General features: G+C 42.3%; 2 protein-coding genes across 3 annotated transcripts in view; both read right to left on the reverse strand.

Annotated features, from left to right (window-relative positions):
- Positions 1 to 366: 366 nt before the first annotated feature.
- LOC101001730 (glutathione S-transferase A3) lies at positions 367 to 10,364 on the reverse strand. Of its 2 annotated transcripts, XM_009205381.3 has the most exons (7): positions 10,209 to 10,364; positions 7,975 to 8,083; positions 5,941 to 5,992; positions 4,579 to 4,711; positions 2,478 to 2,619; positions 1,561 to 1,692; positions 367 to 662 (listed from the first exon to the last, which is right to left on the reverse strand). In XM_009205381.3, exons 2-7 carry the CDS (start codon positions 8,059 to 8,061, stop codon positions 540 to 542), a joined length of 669 nt encoding a protein of 222 aa, XP_009203645.1. In that variant the 5' UTR covers positions 8,062 to 8,083; positions 10,209 to 10,364; the 3' UTR covers positions 367 to 539. The 2 variants fall into 2 exon arrangements, with proteins under 2 accessions (XP_009203645.1, XP_017813423.1); XM_017957934.2 differs by lacking the exons at positions 5,941 to 5,992; positions 10,209 to 10,364 and having other exon boundaries at positions 393 to 662; positions 7,975 to 8,068.
- LOC103883727 (glutathione S-transferase alpha-4-like) overlaps positions 10,261 to 17,330 on the reverse strand; it is a 29,331-nt gene continuing 22,261 nt past the window's right edge. The window contains exon 3 of the mRNA XM_021937367.2: positions 10,261 to 10,366. Coding sequence (XP_021793059.1) covers positions 10,283 to 10,366 — 84 coding nt within the window. The 3' untranslated portion in view covers positions 10,261 to 10,282. The remainder of the gene's footprint in view (positions 10,367 to 17,330) is intronic.

A 17,330-nucleotide genomic window follows, 5' to 3' on the forward strand; every position in this document is an offset into this window, starting at 1 on the left:
CTCTTCAATATTTCCTCACCTCCTAGAAGACAGGAATCCACAGCAGACAGAATCATCGTTGTAAAAATGCAGGAGAAAGAACGCTTTTATCAGAAATAAAATGACTGTCCAGGAAAAGAAGAAAATGTCTTTATGCCATTACCCAGAATGGTAACTCTTCTCCTGTGCGTACCTGAAAATGTCAGGAGCGCATTTCTACATTGATATTTTAATAGATTGTATGATAAATGTTACAGGATAATTCTTGGTAAAAGTCAAACCATATAACTTACATTTCCCATTTTTACTAAATTTTTAATTTCAAGAAAGAGACAGGTTAGGAGGAGATTAGAAATCTGAATTCATATCAGATCCTAATGAAAAGGCTTAAGTTTTAACTAAGTAGGCAAATAGGAGTTTTTATTATTTAATTAGCATATAATTGAAAAGGGTTCATTAGCTTTACAACAGGCACAGTAAACACTTAAGTAAAGCACTTCATTGTTGCAAACTTTAGAATATTGGTCTTGCATGTTCTTGGCCTCCATGGCTGCTTTATATTAAAATCTGAAAATCTTTCTGGCTGCTTCTAAAGCTTTTGCATCTGGGGGAGGTTTCCTTGGGCTGCCAGGCTGTAGAAACTTCTTCACCGCGGGCAGGTTGCTGATTCTGGTTTTCAGGGCCTGTAATTCACAAAGCACAGCCTCAGAGTGAAGCCAAGGCCTGCCACCACCATTAATACCACCCAGGGAATCTGACCCCTCCTGCCAAACACCAAGCGAGTCCCCTCCATCAGCACCAGCATGGAGGCAGAAACAGACACCCAGTGAGAAATGAAGATAAGAGGAAGGACATGTAGCTCACTTTATTTTCCCCAAAGATGTCTTAAACTTTTAATCAGTTCAGTCATCCCTATCTTTCTCCTTACATATTAATCCTGTAGATTAGTGACTCTTGTATAAGACAAGAAAAAATAATGTGCCCATGAGATATCAATACAGATCAGTCTCTAAGCAGAAATGAAAATACGGAGAAATGAGTTAGAAAGTAAAATGTTATAGAAAATATTAAAGTCAAACCATGGGACCACCTTTTCTCAGTGAGAGATACAGGGTTGGGGGCAGTGTGGTTGGTGAGCTGTGCACAGAGGAACATGATTATCTGATAGCTCCTGCTGGCCACCCTGGCCAGAGCCTAAGGAAGGAACCAGATGGAAAGGGCCCTGCTCAGACCAACTCAGTGTGGGAACACAAGGACAGTCCTGGGATAAAGGGCATCACAGAAAACTCAGGAATAGACCACAGAGGAATGGGGGAGGGAGGAAGATGCTGGGCCCTGGGTCTTTTCCATGATAAAAGGCAAAATACTTTTCATGGGGTAGCATGCACCACGAATTTCCTTTCCATAACAAGAGTCTTTCTTGCCTCAAAATTGGAATCTGGAAGCTCATTTTGGAGACCTAGGGGTAGTGAAGGCCTGAAAAAGGCTGGGGTCAGAACATGGCCAGTCCAAGGACCCAGATACTAGACCCCAAGATGGGACATGTGGAGCTGCCTCTCTGAGGGCTGTGAAATGGGTCACCTTCAGCAGAGGGAAGCTGGAGATAAGGCTGGAGTCAAGCTCTTCCACATAGTAGAGAAGTTCCACCAGGCTAATGTCAGCCCGGCTCAGCTTGTTGCCAACAAGGTAATCTTGTCCGTGGCTCTGTAACACCTGGAGAATTTGAGACATCAGATCAGAAACACATGCCCACCCAGGCTGGGACCCCTGCTTCTCCCTGAGTCTTTTCAGCCTGACATTCCCACCTGTGTGGCCTAACTGGATGGTGTGAAGGTCCAGGCCTTTATGTTCCCTGATTGAGTGAGGGAGCAAGAATGTGGCTCTAGCTCACTCCTGGGTTGGAGCCCAGGCTCCATTTTCTCTTCTCATTCCGCATCACTGTGGCATCCACACCACCCACCCTGCTTGCATTTTCCACATGGGCCAGGGTTTTAGCATCTGCTGCTGCATGTTCTGTCTGCCCCAGGCCCTACAGTGTGTAGCCCTGACATTCAGGATGTGGCTCTACACTCTGCTCTCTCCCTCTCCAATCTGTCTTGGGCAATGACTCCACCTTCATGACAGCACTCTTCCTCCAGGAGTAGACTATTTCAGAGTCTTCATTTCTCCATATGTTCCATAGACTCAACAGCAACCTCTATGTGATTCAGAGCCTTCCACAGCCCACGTTCTACTTACAAACAAAATTTTGTTGAATAGAGAATTCTATACTGGAGTCTAGTAAATTGAAATTTTGCTGGAAAATTATAACTTGGAGATAAGTGGTATCATTGCTCCTCTAAGTCAATTTTCATAAAATGCCTTGAGAGTCAGAGAGCTGCATTGGTGTTCAGGAAGTCTCACTGAAAGTGAAGGTCAGTGCCCCAGGAATGCCCAGCCACTATTTTTCTACTGGCCTCTAAACTCAGTGCCCCAAAATGCTGAACAGCTTCACTTACTTTTTCGAAGGCAGGGAAGTAGCGATTTTTTGTTTTCTCTTTGATCAAGGCAATCTTGGCATCTTTTTCCTCAGGTCGACATAAGGGCAGAAGAAGGATCATTTCATTCAAATCTGCCATACCTTCCGTATACATATCAATTCTGAAAGACAAAAACAGCCAAAGCATCAAATGCCTCTTGCCTTAGATTTTGTGGGTTTATAAAAACCTAAGAGAATAGAGGGTCAGATGGTGGCAAAGTAATTCATCTCCAGTGGGTGCCTTTTGTATTCTAGTCAGTATGCTCTGATTTTTGCATGTATATTGACATTTCCTTCCTCCTTTCTCTCTCTCTCTCTTTTTTTTTTTTTTTTGAGATGGAGTTTCCCTTGTTCTCCAAGCCAGAGTGAAGTTACACAATCTTGGCTCACTGCAACCTTCGCCTCCAGGGTTCAAGGGATTCTCCTGCCTCAGCCTCCTGAGTAGCTAAGCTTACAGATGCCTGCCAATATGCCCAGATAATTTTTGTATTTTTAGTAGAGAGAGGGTTTCGCCATGTTGGCCAGGCTGGTCACGAACTCCTGACCTCACGTGATCCACCCGCCTTGGCCTCCCAAAGTGCTAGGATTACAGGCATGAGCCACCATGCCCGGCTGCCATTTATTTCTTAAAACAACTTATCGAGGTAGATATATCTCTAAAATCTTTGCTATGCACATGACCAAATACAGGTACAAAGAGCATCGGTGACCTGTCTACAGTCACAGTCATGAGAGAAATTGGTGGAATCACTGCCAGTACCCACCAATGCTGTGCCAGGATAGATCATCTTTATTATGGTTTGTTCTGTGCATACAGTTAGTGTGAGTCAAATTGTCAAAGACCTGCCTCCTGAGTAATCCCAAGAGAGTCCCTGGCACAGCCATCTCTGTCATGTTCCTCATCCTGTCTCATCATTTTTCATCTCCCAGGCCCACTTCTATGCCCAATATTAGCAGTTTTTCCCGTAACTCCCATGAAACATAATTCTACAGCCCTCTCCATGTGCTGTTGCCTGACTCTAGCCACATGTGCATTACTTGAGACCCCACCTAAAAGATCCCCTTCCTTGGTGAAATTCTTTGCACAGTTACAACCAGGACATATTTTAGGAGACCTTTTTTCTTTTGTGTGTCTGATTTCTTTCATGTAATGTGTCTTTAAGGCTCAACTTTCTTGTAGCATGCATCAGTACTTCATTTCTTTTCATGACTAAATATTGTTCCATTGCATGGAAAGTGGGCTAAGGCACACTTTGTTCCTCCATTTATTGGTTGATAGACATTTGGGTTGTTTCTACTTTTTGAATACCATGAAAATTGCTGTTATTTGCACTGTATGTTTATGTACAAGATTTGGTGCGGAAGTATTTTGATTCTTTTGGTATATACCTAGTAGAGGAGTTGCTGGGTCATTGGTAACTTTACATTAAACTTTTTGAAGTTTCACATAGGATGTTATTTAGAATCAGGCAGCCCTCTCACAACAGTGAGAAGACCCCATGGCTTTGCTGGTATTCTATAAATCTAGGTGCTTCAGCCTTGAATCAATGTGTCAGGGTAACCCCAGAGTTCTCAGCGCCCGCCTCTACTAGCCTTGCTCAAGTTTACCAGTCTATATAATTGGCTGGTAACTTGGGTTCCTGATCATCATTCTTGGAATTACTGGGACCTGATATTCAGCTTCTTTGCAATCTTCCCTCCCCAGGCCTTCATCTACAGACTCTCAAACATTCTATGCCTGTGCTAAGCTGTTGGCTGGAGTCCAGCCTCTGAAGCTCTGAGTACCTGAATCACGATTCCCTATCCTCCTCAGTTCATAGGGTTTATGAGTGTTTGGAAACCTTTGTCAGGGTGCTGGATCCATGGACTGCATCCTCTTCTAGAATCACCTTCACCTGAACCCTCCCCATGTTCACTGTTCCCTCATCTCCACGGGAGTCTGCAATACTGGACCTCAGTATGTACGCCCAAGGCCCAGCCTGCTGCTAGTCATGATGCCCTGCCACGGTCCTGCCCACTCAAGGAAGGACCTAAATCACTCTGTGTTCTCTGTGGATGGAAGAACAGAAAATATACCGTACAGGGCTCTCTCCTTTATGTCTTTCCCATAGAGGTTGTATTTGCTGGCAATGTAGTTGAGAATGGCTCTGGTCTGCACCAGCTTCATCCCGTCAATCTCAACCATTGGTACTTGCTGGAACATCAAACTCCCATCTTTAGAAAGAAGGAAAAAAAAAAAAAAGGAGCATGAAATTTCTATGAATCCCACTATTTCAAAAATAGAAGACGATAGTTGAAATGACTGAGGTTATAAAATGAAAAAGAAATTATTGCCTATTAACCTCCAAAATGAAATAGTATTTTGATTTTAGCTGCCTGTAGTTCTTTTTCCGATCTGATTCCTTTTACCTTTTAGCCTGTTATTTCATCTATGCTTTTATTCCCCATCCAGGTACATAGTAGGTCCCTTGTATTTTTCTTGCGTTGATTTATCTTCATGATATTTTAGGGAAAAGTTGAGACACGTTACCATGGGAGTGCCAGGAAGATGTCATTTAAAATGAGAACTTCCCAGGGTAAGTCTCACGGTATCCATGGCCTTTAAAGTAGGTTCTGAGACACGATTTTATGCAGAGGTCCCTTTCTGTGTTCTTCCAAGCCTACAATATTACTACAATACGACCTTGTCACATGACCCATGAAAGAAAACCACTCAAGGTAATGGCCACATCTATTTCTATTCTTTTCGTCTTATTAATGTTCTTGTGTGTCCTTGGATGGGGAAGTCTGTGTGGGATCCTGAGCTGATGACCACAGCTCATTCACGGTGCCCCAAGCATGAAAACAAGGAAAGGGCATTCTCAGGGCACTGGGGGTGGTTCCTCTAGGAAATACTCTGAGAGGTCTGGCCTTTTAGCCTGGAGAGAGTTGCCAGATCTGTTCAGGGAGCCACATCCCTTCCACTTTAACCACTTTCTCCCTCTCCACCAACCCAACTACCACCCTACACACACATAGGCATCACCTGGTGTTAAAATCTTCAACTATGGCCAGGCGCGGTGGCTCATGCCTGTAATCCCAGCACTTTGGGAGGCCGAGGCAGGCAGATCACGAGGTCAGGAGATAGAGACCATCCTGGCTAACACAGTGGAACCCTGTCTCTACTAAATCAAATAAAAAATAAATAAAAAATAAAAAATAAAAAACTAGCCTGGCATGGTGTTGGGCGCCTGTAGTCCCAGTTACTCGGGAGGCTGAGGCAGGAGAACGGCATGAACCCGGGAGGCAGAGCTTGCAGTGAGCCGAGATCGCGCCACTGCACTCCAGCCTGGGCGACAGAGCCAGTCTCTGTCTCAAACAAACAAACAAAAAAATCTTCAACTGTACCTTCTCTACTAGATACCAGATACCCTCATCAGAGGCACTTAGAGACTTGATCTTACCATTTCTTAACTTTTCCAAATCTTCTGCAGATTCTATAAATTTCTCTTCAAACTGGAAGCAGAAACAGTAAATGGGTTCTTGTTAGTTCGTTCCATAGCATTATAGACTTGTGACCTTGAATGGCCCCCATCTGGTACATAATTTGGAGAACATAAGATGTCTGAGTTTGGCAGGGGATACAGAAGAAGTTCGTCATGGCTGCTTGGAAATTTAGATTAGATCCCTCAAGAAACAGGCATGAGTCAGACCATATAACTGCTCAATCTTCTTTTTCATTAATTTATTTATTTTGAGACCAAGTCTTAACTTTGTCGCCCAGGCTTGAGTACAGTGGTGTGATCACCGCTCATTACAGCCTTGATCTACCAGGCCCAAGTGACCCTCCCACCTCAGCCACCTGAGTAGCTGGGACGATATTTATGCACCATCACATCCAGCTAATTTTTTATTTCTATTTTGTAGTGCTGGGGTCTCGCTATGGGATCTAGACTCATCTTGAACTCCTGGGTTCAAGCAATCCTCCCCCATCGGCCTCCCAAAGTGCTGGGATTAAAGGTGTGACCCACTGCTCCTGGCCTGCTCCGTCTTTTAATTCACTTCACCTCCCCACAGTCTCACAAATGTCCATGATTAGGGAGGGAACATCACTGGAGAAAAGGCACTGAGCTGCAGAACTGATGTCTGGGTGACAGTGAAACAGCGTATTCATTTGTACAAAGAAAACAACCTGGAATGGCAGTGTTTGGATTTCTTATGTGCTTGTTTCCTCATCGGATTGAGAAAGGGTGAGGCTAAAGTTTCAAGCCCTCCTGAAGCAATGGAGAAAGCGCCACCCCAAGGTTCAGGTCCACGTGGCGTTGAAGCTGAAGGGGTGTGCTAGAAGTTCCACCTCACCTGAAACCCTCCTTTTCTGCTGACACCCGAGGGACAAGATCTTCTGAGTTTTTCCATTACTTTCTCTGGAGGAAAACGCTCAGGCAGTTACTGAGGGACTCTTGTCTGGACTGGGAAGTGTTTTTCTCAGTGACACCTCTAGAGGGCAGCGCTTAGCGGAGTCCCACAGACACCTCCCAGCATTTCCTGCTCAAACACTGGAAGGATGGCCTGGTAGCACTGGGGAATGCTTGGGTGTTCTAGAAGCCCCCACCCCTGATTTTAATCACCTGTTTACTTATCTGAGTCCTCGTAGACATGTATGTAGTCTGCCTCAGGGCAGGAATTGTGTCTGCCTTGTTCACTGTCAATCCTCAAGACAGAACCTGGCACTTAGTAGGTGCACAACAAAATAACTGCTGACTGAATATACTCAGTCTTTAACAGGCAGTTTGTTACAATCCACTTCCTCCCTGCCTTCATTGTGATTTATAGTTTATGTTTAATGACACTTAGTTTCTTATGTACTTACCATTTTATTGTATAAATTTCTCATATGTATATAAAATACACATAAAATACAACAGTCCTCTTTGTTTCAATCATCTAGCTGCAATAATCCCCAACCCAAGCCAGTCTTTCATTTGTATGCCCAGCTTTTCTCCTCCTCTAGTCATAATATGAAACAAATCTGAGGCATCATATTACCTCATCCTAAATACTTTAGTGTGTATCTCTGAAACATAACAGAAACATCATACCTAACATCACAAAATCACACTAAAAATTTAACAATAATTCTTTAATATTATCTAATATTCAATCAATATTCAGGTTCCCGATTGTTATGTGTCATAAGTTATATTTTATAGTTTGTTTAAACCCTAATGCAAATAAGGTCCACTCATTGTGATTAGTTGATGATTCTTTTCAAAATATATTTTCATTGTTCATGTCTTCTTTTTCATGTGCTCTTTGATGGACAGATTTTTAAAATTTCATTTGGTAAAATTTGTCCATTTTTAAAAAAATGACTGGGGATGTTTTTATTGGAGGCCAAAATACTCACAGGTCATCTAGTATGGAAGTCTCTTGGCTTACTAAAATATTTTGATACGATCAATTAGGTCCAACTGAAGATAACCTAACTCAGAACATACCTCCACTCCAGCTGCAGCCAAGAGCCACCGGATGGACTCCATTCTGCCCCGTCCATTGAAGTAGTGAAGCTTGGGCTTCCCCGCCATGGTTAACAGTCTCTTGGTTTCTCTAAAATGAATGAATGAATGCATGAATGGATGAATGAATGAGTCTAGAGAAACAAAATGCATGCTGGTATATATATGGTGGAACAACAGGAGTGTCTTCCTTCTTCTTAGCAGGATTGTTTTCACCTGTGAATTCTGTTTGCACTAGACAGGTCCAACACCAATGTGACTTCACAAGGTCCCTCTGAGATTCTGAGGCTTTCCTGTGTGAGACCTTTGTTTTCATTTATTTATTTATTTTTATGTTGGTAATTATTCCAGGCACTACTAACTTGCATTATGTTCCAACCTGTTTGGTGACTTCATGTGCCTTATAAAAACTGTATGTTCTATTGATACATCTAGCTGTCCCCTCAAGACTTCCCAAATTATAGAGATAGAAGGGATCTAGCTAGCCTTTCCTCCAGGTTTGTGCAATTTGCCAACTAGCTAGTTAGTGTTAAAGTCTGGATTAGAACCTAGGTCTTCTGACATTCAGACTAGTTTCTTCCTGTTATGCCTTATTATTGAATATTTACAGCCTGCAGAAGTTACCATTTTTGCATCCCCCATCCCTCAAACTGTGAGCTCCTGGGAAGCAGAGAAGTTGTCATCGTCTTTAAGCACAGTGTAGCGCATTGCTCAAAGTTCAGTCCGTGCTTCATAGGGTATAACATGGCTAGATATCTCAAGAGCAATCCTTTTTTTTTTTTTTTTTTTTTTTCATTTGCCTCATAGGGGTCGCTGGTTTAGAATACAGTGTATAGAGTAATTAAAAAACAAACAAGGAAGGAAGATTGCTTGAGCTCAGGAGTTCAGGACTGGCCTGGGCAATTAAATAAAGTCTCTATTTAAAACAAAAAAATTAGCCAGGATTGGTGTTCCACACCTGTAGTCCCAGATACTCAGGAGGCTGAGGCAGGAAGATCACTTGAGCCCAAGATGTTAAGGCTGCAGTGAACCATGGTCACATCACTGCACTCCACTCTGGGTGACAGAACGAGACTGTCTCAAAATTAACAAACAAAAAGTGTGGGGGGGGAAAAAAAAACAAGCTAGGATTATGGCAATAAAATAACCAATCCTGATTATGAAACCCACCAATCTGCTGTTTAAAAAGAATGATCAAAGCAACCAAACTCTCCCACAGAGTAGAAACATCATGACTACACCAAAAATTACTTTAAAAAATTGAGTAAGTGCTTTGGCAGGGTAGCCCAGGGTAATATTTAATTTGGCAGATAGGAAGAACTTGCACATAGAAGGACTTTGCATATTCTGTTGGACAGGGAATATAACAGCTTAAGAGGGGGTTATTACTGTTCTTAGATCCACTTGCCTACTACCCTAAAAGTCCTATATATTTAGATTCACTTGCAATTTTGAGACTTTAAACCCTGTTCGCCCTTTGGTCCCAGATACGTTGAACTAGAAGGCAGAGGATGTGGAGGAAGAAGAGGCGGCAGAGGAAAAAGAGGGGGAGGAAGAAGAAAGAGGGCAAAGAGAACAAAGAGAAGGAGGGAAGAAGGAGGAGAAGAAGAAGGAAAAATAGCATGCTACTTGGTGCTCAGTCACAAAGTCACTTGTTTGAGCAATAAACTAATCTGTGTAAAATCAATGATGGAAGTGTAAATTTAGATTCTGATTGGCAAGCATTGATGATTGGTTTCCCATTTGGAAGTACCAGTTCTAGAGGAATACAACCATCCAGATGTATTTTCTTTTCACTGATCAAGTGGTGCTCCCAAATGTGTGACCCTGCCAACTTTAAATCTAGTATAATTGTGTGTTGACTCCTGTATGAATCACATGAATACATGTTTTTAATAAACAACTTTACCATAAGCAAGCTGCAGCATGTGGCCTGTCACCGATGTGGTTGTATCTTCAGATTGCCCACAATGATACCACTCTCACTTTTCTCATATCATCAAATTCTTTGCCCTTGTTTTCTAATCGTTGAATATTATTTTTCTTTACCGACATGTCCTTCAGGAGCTAACAAACAATGCTTAAGTTGTCTCCTAAGCACACACAAAAGCAGCAAGGACATAAAGTACTCACACAAACTAACACATTGAAAATTGTTTTTCCTTAGTGAAGTAGACATGAGAACATTTATGAAGAGTTTTAAGGTCAATACTAACCTGATTAAAGTCCAGCTGGTCTCCGCTCAGCTTCTCAAGGCCACCTCCTGATGTATATGTTAGCGGTTTTAATACTATGACAACTGCCTTCTGAAGAGGGTGGAGTCTAGTTGGGAGCGGCCACTCCCACACCACTTTAGTCTCCAGAGTTCCAAGCTCTGCTAGGAAGAAAATGACAGCAATTAATTTCAAGGCTATCCATAAAAGCACAACAAGATTTCAGATCTATTTGGCTGCCTCAGAAGGTCACTGGGGACCAGTATCCTGTAAACACTGCTTAAGGAGGATCTGGTTAAATAGGCTGCAGTTTTATGACAGATGAGAAAACATTGTGGAGAGAGGAGGAAAGTGTGATAAGAGGGTGATGACAGGAAAGAGGATAGGGAGGTTTGATAAAGAGCATAGAGAGATTGCCTTCTAAATTTGTTTAAAAAGACTAAATTACAAATAATGTCACAAAGTTTTATAGGCCCAAAGAATCTGGCTGAGTTGTCCTTGCCCTGGGCAGACAAAAGACCTCAGCTGCATTCCCTGAGGTCATTTGCAGATTTTTCTCTATGACTTACAAGCTAGCCTTTCTCTCTAGCCCAAGGCTCTGCATGCTGTTTCTTCTGTTTGGCGCACTCTTTTCTCCCCTGCTCCCAGGCATCCTGTGCTTCCTCTATCACATCACTCTTTATACACTCCCTGCGTGTCATGTCTGCTTTCCCCCTGTTGACTGTGAGCTTCTTGAGGCAGGGCCTCAAGTCCCCGTTGTTAGCCAAGTCCCCATGGCTAACCACAGTGCCTGGCATATAGAAAGGGCTTAATACATGTATATGTAATTTCTATTTTTCTAAAGGAAATTGTCTGACATACACAAATTTAGAAAGAACACTACAAAGCCTTGATGTACCCATCACCTTGCTTCAACAATTATTGACAATATTTGAAGCAAATATCAGACTTAGTTTTTTCATCCATAATCTAATGTGTATCTTTTAGACTTTTGTGGGGGGGGAATTATTTATGTAACAGAAAAATTGCAAAACTAGTACAAGTTTCCCAAATACCCCTCACCCAGCATCCTCTAATGTTACCATCTTATGTAACCATAGTACAATGATCGAAACCAGGAATTTAACATTGATGCACTATTGACTAAACTCCAGGCCTTACTTGAATTTCACCAGTTTTCCAATCGGTATCTTTTTTCTAGCCCAGGATCCCATCCAGGACCCCAGCACTGCATTTCATTGTCACATCTCCTTATTTACCTCCAATCTACGGCAGTTCCTCAGTCTTTTCTTGTCTTTCATGATGGCGGCACTTTTGAAGAGTAATGGTCAATTATTTCATGGAACGTACCTCAATTTGGGTCTATCTGATGTTTTCTCATGACTCGATTGATGACACACAGTTTTTGCAAAATGTCACAGTAGTTCCAGTCTCAGCTTATCATTTCCACACATAATTTCATATCCAAGACATAGTATGTCTTATTCATTGTGATCTTAACCTTAATCCCTTGATTAAAGTAGTGTCCGCCAGGTTCATCAACTGTAATATTACTATTTATCCCTTTGGAATTCATAAATATCTTGTGGAAGATACTTTGTGACTATAAAAATATTCAGTTTCAAAATAAGCTTCTGCTCACTAACTTGAGCATCCATTATGGATCTTGCATGCAGCCAATATTACTATAATGTGTGTCTGATAGTGACTTTCTATTTCCCTCTTTCCACCTACATTTAATAATTGGAATTCTTCTGTAGTCTCTTCTCCTTTATTTATCCTTCCATTCATTCAATTATTTTCTTAGTACAGATTTATAGATATTTTATTCTAAAGGTTATAATCTAATACCGTCAATATCTATTTTATTGCTCAAATAAAGCTTTAGCCTGTAGGAGCTCCTTCACATTGGCTTCTGTGTCTTTTATGACAAATCTCCTCTCTTATTGTGAGTATTTCCAGATACTTTCTGTGCCAAAGATGTTCCAGGCTTATCTTGTATTGTCTGTGCCCCAGCCTTGAAGTCAGCCAAAGATCCTTGTTTCCTTTTACTGGGGAAGGTATTTCAAAACTAGGATCTCGGAACTATGTGTACTCATTGCTTCTGGGTTTTCAATGCTTCTAGGCTCTCCCCAGTGGGAAATATATGTATGTATATTAACCCACACATACATACACTTCTGTAGGTATTTATATATCTACCTGTATAAATATGATTAAAAAATGAGTTCATACTGATACCTACTATTTCAATTCAATAGATTCATTTAGCCATCTCCTTTCCGTATTTCTAACTTCTCTGACAAGTGAGAAACCTGGCTATGATTATCTAAAATATACAATATTTGCATATTTGTTTAATCCTAGTACACATAAAATAGCTGCAGAATTGCCAATGCATACCTCTGTGAAAAACAAATCTACTAACAAGAATACAGTATTTTTCTTTCCGTATTTTTTTTTGTTTTGGTCTTGAGCCTTACAATATCCAGTCAAAATGCTGTTTTCTATGGTTATTTAGGTCAGTTCTTTCCCCCTCCCACCTCCTTCAGTTTGGTTATCTATTCATTTGAAATGCTGTTAGGTTGTTAGTGTTTGTATATTCCACTTCGGGGTTTCCTTACATCCTGGTTGGTTTCAATTAATTACTTAGTTTTCTGGTATGCAGAACTTCACCATGATTCTAAGAGCCAGAGTTAAATGAAAAAGTGTCTTTGAAGACACTGTCCCTCTCTGTCCCTAATTCCCCATTCCTAGTCCCTCTTTTTCCCACCCTTTTCTCACTCATCCCCCTGTAGATAACCAATCTCACTAATTTCTAACTTTCCCTTTTTGTTTTTCTTTTGCTCAAGTACATATTTTCTTATAACCCTTTCTTTCTTACATAAAGGGCAGCTATAATACTCTTTCACACCTTGTTTTGTGTGGTTGTTGCCTCCCCCTCCACACACACACGCACACACGCACTTAATGATAAATTCTGGAAATCACCTCCATCTAAGTTCATAGATGTCTTCGTTTATTTTTCTACAGTTGCAAAATACTCCACCATATGAATGTATCATAGTTTATGCAAGCACTCTTTATTTATTTATTCATTTTTTTGAGATGGAGTCTTGCTCTGTAGCCCAGGCTGGAGTCCAGTGGCATGATCTCCACTGTCTGCAACCTCCGCCTCCCAGGTTCAGGCAATTCTTCTGCCTCAGCATTCCAAGTAGCTGGGACTACAGGTGCACACCACCATGTCTGGCTAATTTTTGTATTTTTATTAGAGATAGGGTTTCGCCATATTGGCCAGGCTGGTCTCGAACTCCTGACCTCATGATCCGCCCACCTCAGCCTCCCAAAGTGCTGGGATTACAGGTGTGAGCCACTGTGCCTGTCCTGCAAGCACTTTTATATGTGTGGACATTTAGGTTGTTTCTAATGTTTTGGAATTACAAACAATGCTGCAATGAAGAACACTGTGCATATGCATTTTAGTATTGCTGGAGGTATACTTTAGTATGTTTCTTTAAAATGTAAGTGCTTTTTTTCTAGATATCATAATTTTATTCTACTATAACACTAAAAATTTATGTTGTTTAATTTTGTCAAATAACTGCATGCAAATTTCCTCAATTGTCTCATAAAAATTTCTTTGCCATTGGTTTATTTTTGTCAGGACCCATGCAAGGTCCATACAAGGCATTTGAGGGACACAAGTCAGTATGTTTTGTAGAAATGGGTGAGATGCAGAGTAGGGCAGAGGGTGTGGGGATTTGTGAGGTCTCAAAGCCCAGCCTTATATCCTCAGTTCCTCTAAATATGTGTGGAGCTGTGCAGCTGTTATTGTTCTTTGGTGGTGCAGGAATGGGGACCCAGCAGGCCATGCCACACATCATGAGGTCACAGGACAATTGTGCAGACACAGTGTCCCTCAGGTGTTAGTAGAGGCTCACCAGCACTCTGTGGAGGGCACAGAGGAGAGGCCAAAGCTCCCAGGAAGCAATGAGATAGGAGTTAGATGTGGCCAGTGGGACGGAGCTTGCCAGGCATGGCTAGCAAATGCACCCAGGCAGGGAGAAAGGAGGCCCTGCTGTTCTCAAGGGGCTTATTGAGCTGGAGATGAGAGTGAGGAGTGTGGTGAGGATACATCTTGCATGATATGGAGACTCACTGAAGAATTTGAAGAAAGACAGTGATATTCAGATTTGTGTTTGAGCAAACCTACTCTGGTTGTAAGTGAAGAAGAGACTAGAGCAAAGTGAAGCTGCTGGCAGGGAGACCCACTGGGAGGACCCTGGGGTGGTGGAGATGAGAAACCATGAGGCTTTGACCCACAAAGTGGAAGGGGATAGGAGAAGGAAAGAGATATGTGAGGTAGTTAGGAGGTAGAGTTGCCACAGCTTGGGTCCCATTCTGTTGGGGGTTGGGGGTTGGCAAGGAGAGAGAGTGGACAGTGTGTCCCGGTCACTGGTTAGGACTCCTATAACACAGGCACATCACACTCATGGAGTGAGACAGATTGGTGTCAACTTCCACACCTGGAGCTAGCTCTGGGAAGAGCCACTCAGATCTGTTTTCCCCTGGGACAGCAATCCCTCCCACGTCTCTCTAAGGTAGAGAAAGGTCTGGGCAACTCTAGTTGGGCACATCAACTTCATTAGATGTGGCCGGAAGAGTTTAGTGAAATCAGCAACTGAACTGCAAGGCAGGTTTCTGGGAAGACACTCTGCCCAGACCTTTTTCCTGGGCATCAGTCCCCCGATCCTGTACATCTGCCTTCTGGGCATGTTCACCTACCCACCTCTCAGGCAACTCCAACTGACCCTGTCCCAAACTGAAGTCAGGTTCCAAATCTTAGAGATTAAAGATCCACACTGTTGGTCCACCCAGTTGCCCAGGCTGGAAATCTGCCGTCCACCCTAACTCCCCCGTCTCCCTGTGTGTCCTGCCATTTCCTTCTCAGTCTCTGTCCAGTCAGCAGGTTGCCCTCACTTCTGGCCCCATTGCTGCAGTGTCCTGCACACTGGACTCGGTGTTCTTGGGCCCTCTACATCATTTTCTGGCTCAAAACCTTCAGTGAGTCATTAATGCCCTCACGGTGAAATCCAAACTCAACAGAGTTTACAAAGCCCTGCATAACCCACCTTCTTTATTTGCCCAGCCTCATGTTGGCCACTCTTCCTCCCTAACCTAGCCATGCTCACCTTCAGACTTTCCTGCCCTCTTGCCCTCACTGCCTTTGCACAGGCTGTTGAGTGTTAGAACACACTCCTTGCATGTCTTCATTTCCACCTCCTCTCTTGGCTACCTCCTAAACTTCTAGGCCACAGAAAGGCCGCTGCCTGCTGGAAGCTTTCCCTGACATACCCACACATCCAGGCCTGGGTAAGGGTGTAGCTTCATGTCAGTGTAGTTCGCAAGCCAGTCTTGGAGCCAAACTGCCTGGGTTCAAAGCATGGCACAAGGCCAGGTGTGGTGGTTCAAGCCTGTAATCCTAGCACTTTGGGAGGTCGAGGCGGGTGGATCACTTGAGGTCAGGAGTTCGAGACCAGCCTGGCCAACGTGGTGAAATCCCATCTCTACTAAAAACAAAAAAATTAGCCAGGCATTGTGGCAGGCACCTGTAATCCCAGCTACTTGGGAAGCTGGGGCAGGAGAATCTCTTGAACCCGGGAGGTGGAGGTTGCAATGAGCCAAGATCATACCATTGCACTCCAGCTTGGGCAACAAGAGCAAAACTCCATCCCCCAAAAAATAAATAAACAAATCATGGCACTGGCACTTGATACTGTGTGGCTTGGGATGAATTACTTAGGATGAATCAGTTTCCCCATATATAAAATGGGGTGATAATAACACCTACTTCATAATGTTGTTGTTAAGGATTAAACATTAAGTGCTTAGCTCAGGGCCTGATAGTATAAAAGCACGATCTGTAAGTCTTAATCATTACATATCTGCATCAATCATAGTGCTTCCTAAATGCCAAACTTTAATCCCACTAGATTGTAGATTCTGTATAGAAAAATATAGATGCATACACATTTTCATAATTAACCATGGTTATCTTTGGCTGGTGGAATTAGAGGTGATGTGTGCGTGCATGAGCTCTTAAGTGCATGTGTGCATTTAGGTTTGGGTTTTTTTTTGTGTGTGCAAGTGTTGTGCAGTAAGCTTGTACTATGTTTGACATTTAGAAAAAAGGTAGTATTTTAAATAGGCAAATAATAAAAAGAATCAGAATACTCAGTTATTTCTACACTATGGTTATCAGTATGAAGACTTGTATGTGCCTGGGCAAATACTGAGAGGAACACAGAACGAGAAAAATAACGTGTGTTGGGGTTATGAGATTATGGGTAAATTAATTTTCCCTTCAAATGTACTGGAATTTTAGTATAGTATCATTTCTCATAGTAATTAATATAAATCAGAACAGAGATGAAGCAAAAGGGAACTTCCAGTAGAAAATGGAGGCAAGGAAGAAGAGATGAAAGGAAGAATGAGGCAGAAGGAAATATACTTGACCTAGACACAGATTTGTGCACTTAACATTGCCAGCCTTATGCAATATGGAAGAGCACCGAATTACATTGCCCTGCAAAGCACATTTAGTGCCTCCCAGAATATGCATTAGCATGGTGTGGACTGGCATAGGTTTAACTTTGCTTTACTTTAAATTCTATCAGCTTAGTGTCTCCTTATATCACATGAACGATAAGTGAAGACCACCGAGCTTTGAGTTCTAGGCTCAAAACCCAGCTCAACTATTCATTAAATTATGTAAACAAAGTAAGTTGCTTAGTATCTCAGAGCCTAATTTTTATTAGTAAAATAGAGATGGTAACACCTACCTCACCAGATTAGTGTGAGGTTTAAACGAGGTACTATGAGTAAAATAGCAGCTAATTATTAAAAACAGTCACCATTATTACAATTATTATTAGCATGTGTGTAGAGCTTTGTGTGGACAGACAGGAGATGTGTGTGTAAGCAAGGCCCGAACTGCGAGACTCTCAGCCTCTGAGGCCGGTTGGCGGCCAGAGTGTTGGTTAATTGGGCAAAGGCAGTGTTTAAAATTCTGCGAGAGGCAGGTTGTGGTGGCTCATGCCTATAATCCCAGTACTTTGGGAGGCT

Source organism: Papio anubis, chromosome 6 (assembly GCF_008728515.1).
Source record: "Papio anubis isolate 15944 chromosome 6, Panubis1.0, whole genome shotgun sequence".
Lineage (NCBI taxonomy): Eukaryota > Metazoa > Chordata > Mammalia > Primates > Cercopithecidae > Papio > Papio anubis.

Bases quoted from the DNA above. Each gene is read 5' to 3' on its own strand.
- LOC101001730 (XM_009205381.3), bottom strand. From the start codon at position 8,061: ATGGCGGGGAAGCCCAAGCTTCACTACTTCAATGGACGGGGCAGAATG. The intron at 2,620-4,578 runs GTACGGTATATT...TTTGTCTTTCAG, and splicing joins GACATAAAGGAGAGAGCCCT to AATTGATATGTATACGGAAG. The intron at 1,693-2,477 runs GTAAGTGAAGCT...CAAATTCTCCAG, and splicing joins ACTTCCCTGCCTTCGAAAAA to GTGTTACAGAGCCACGGACA.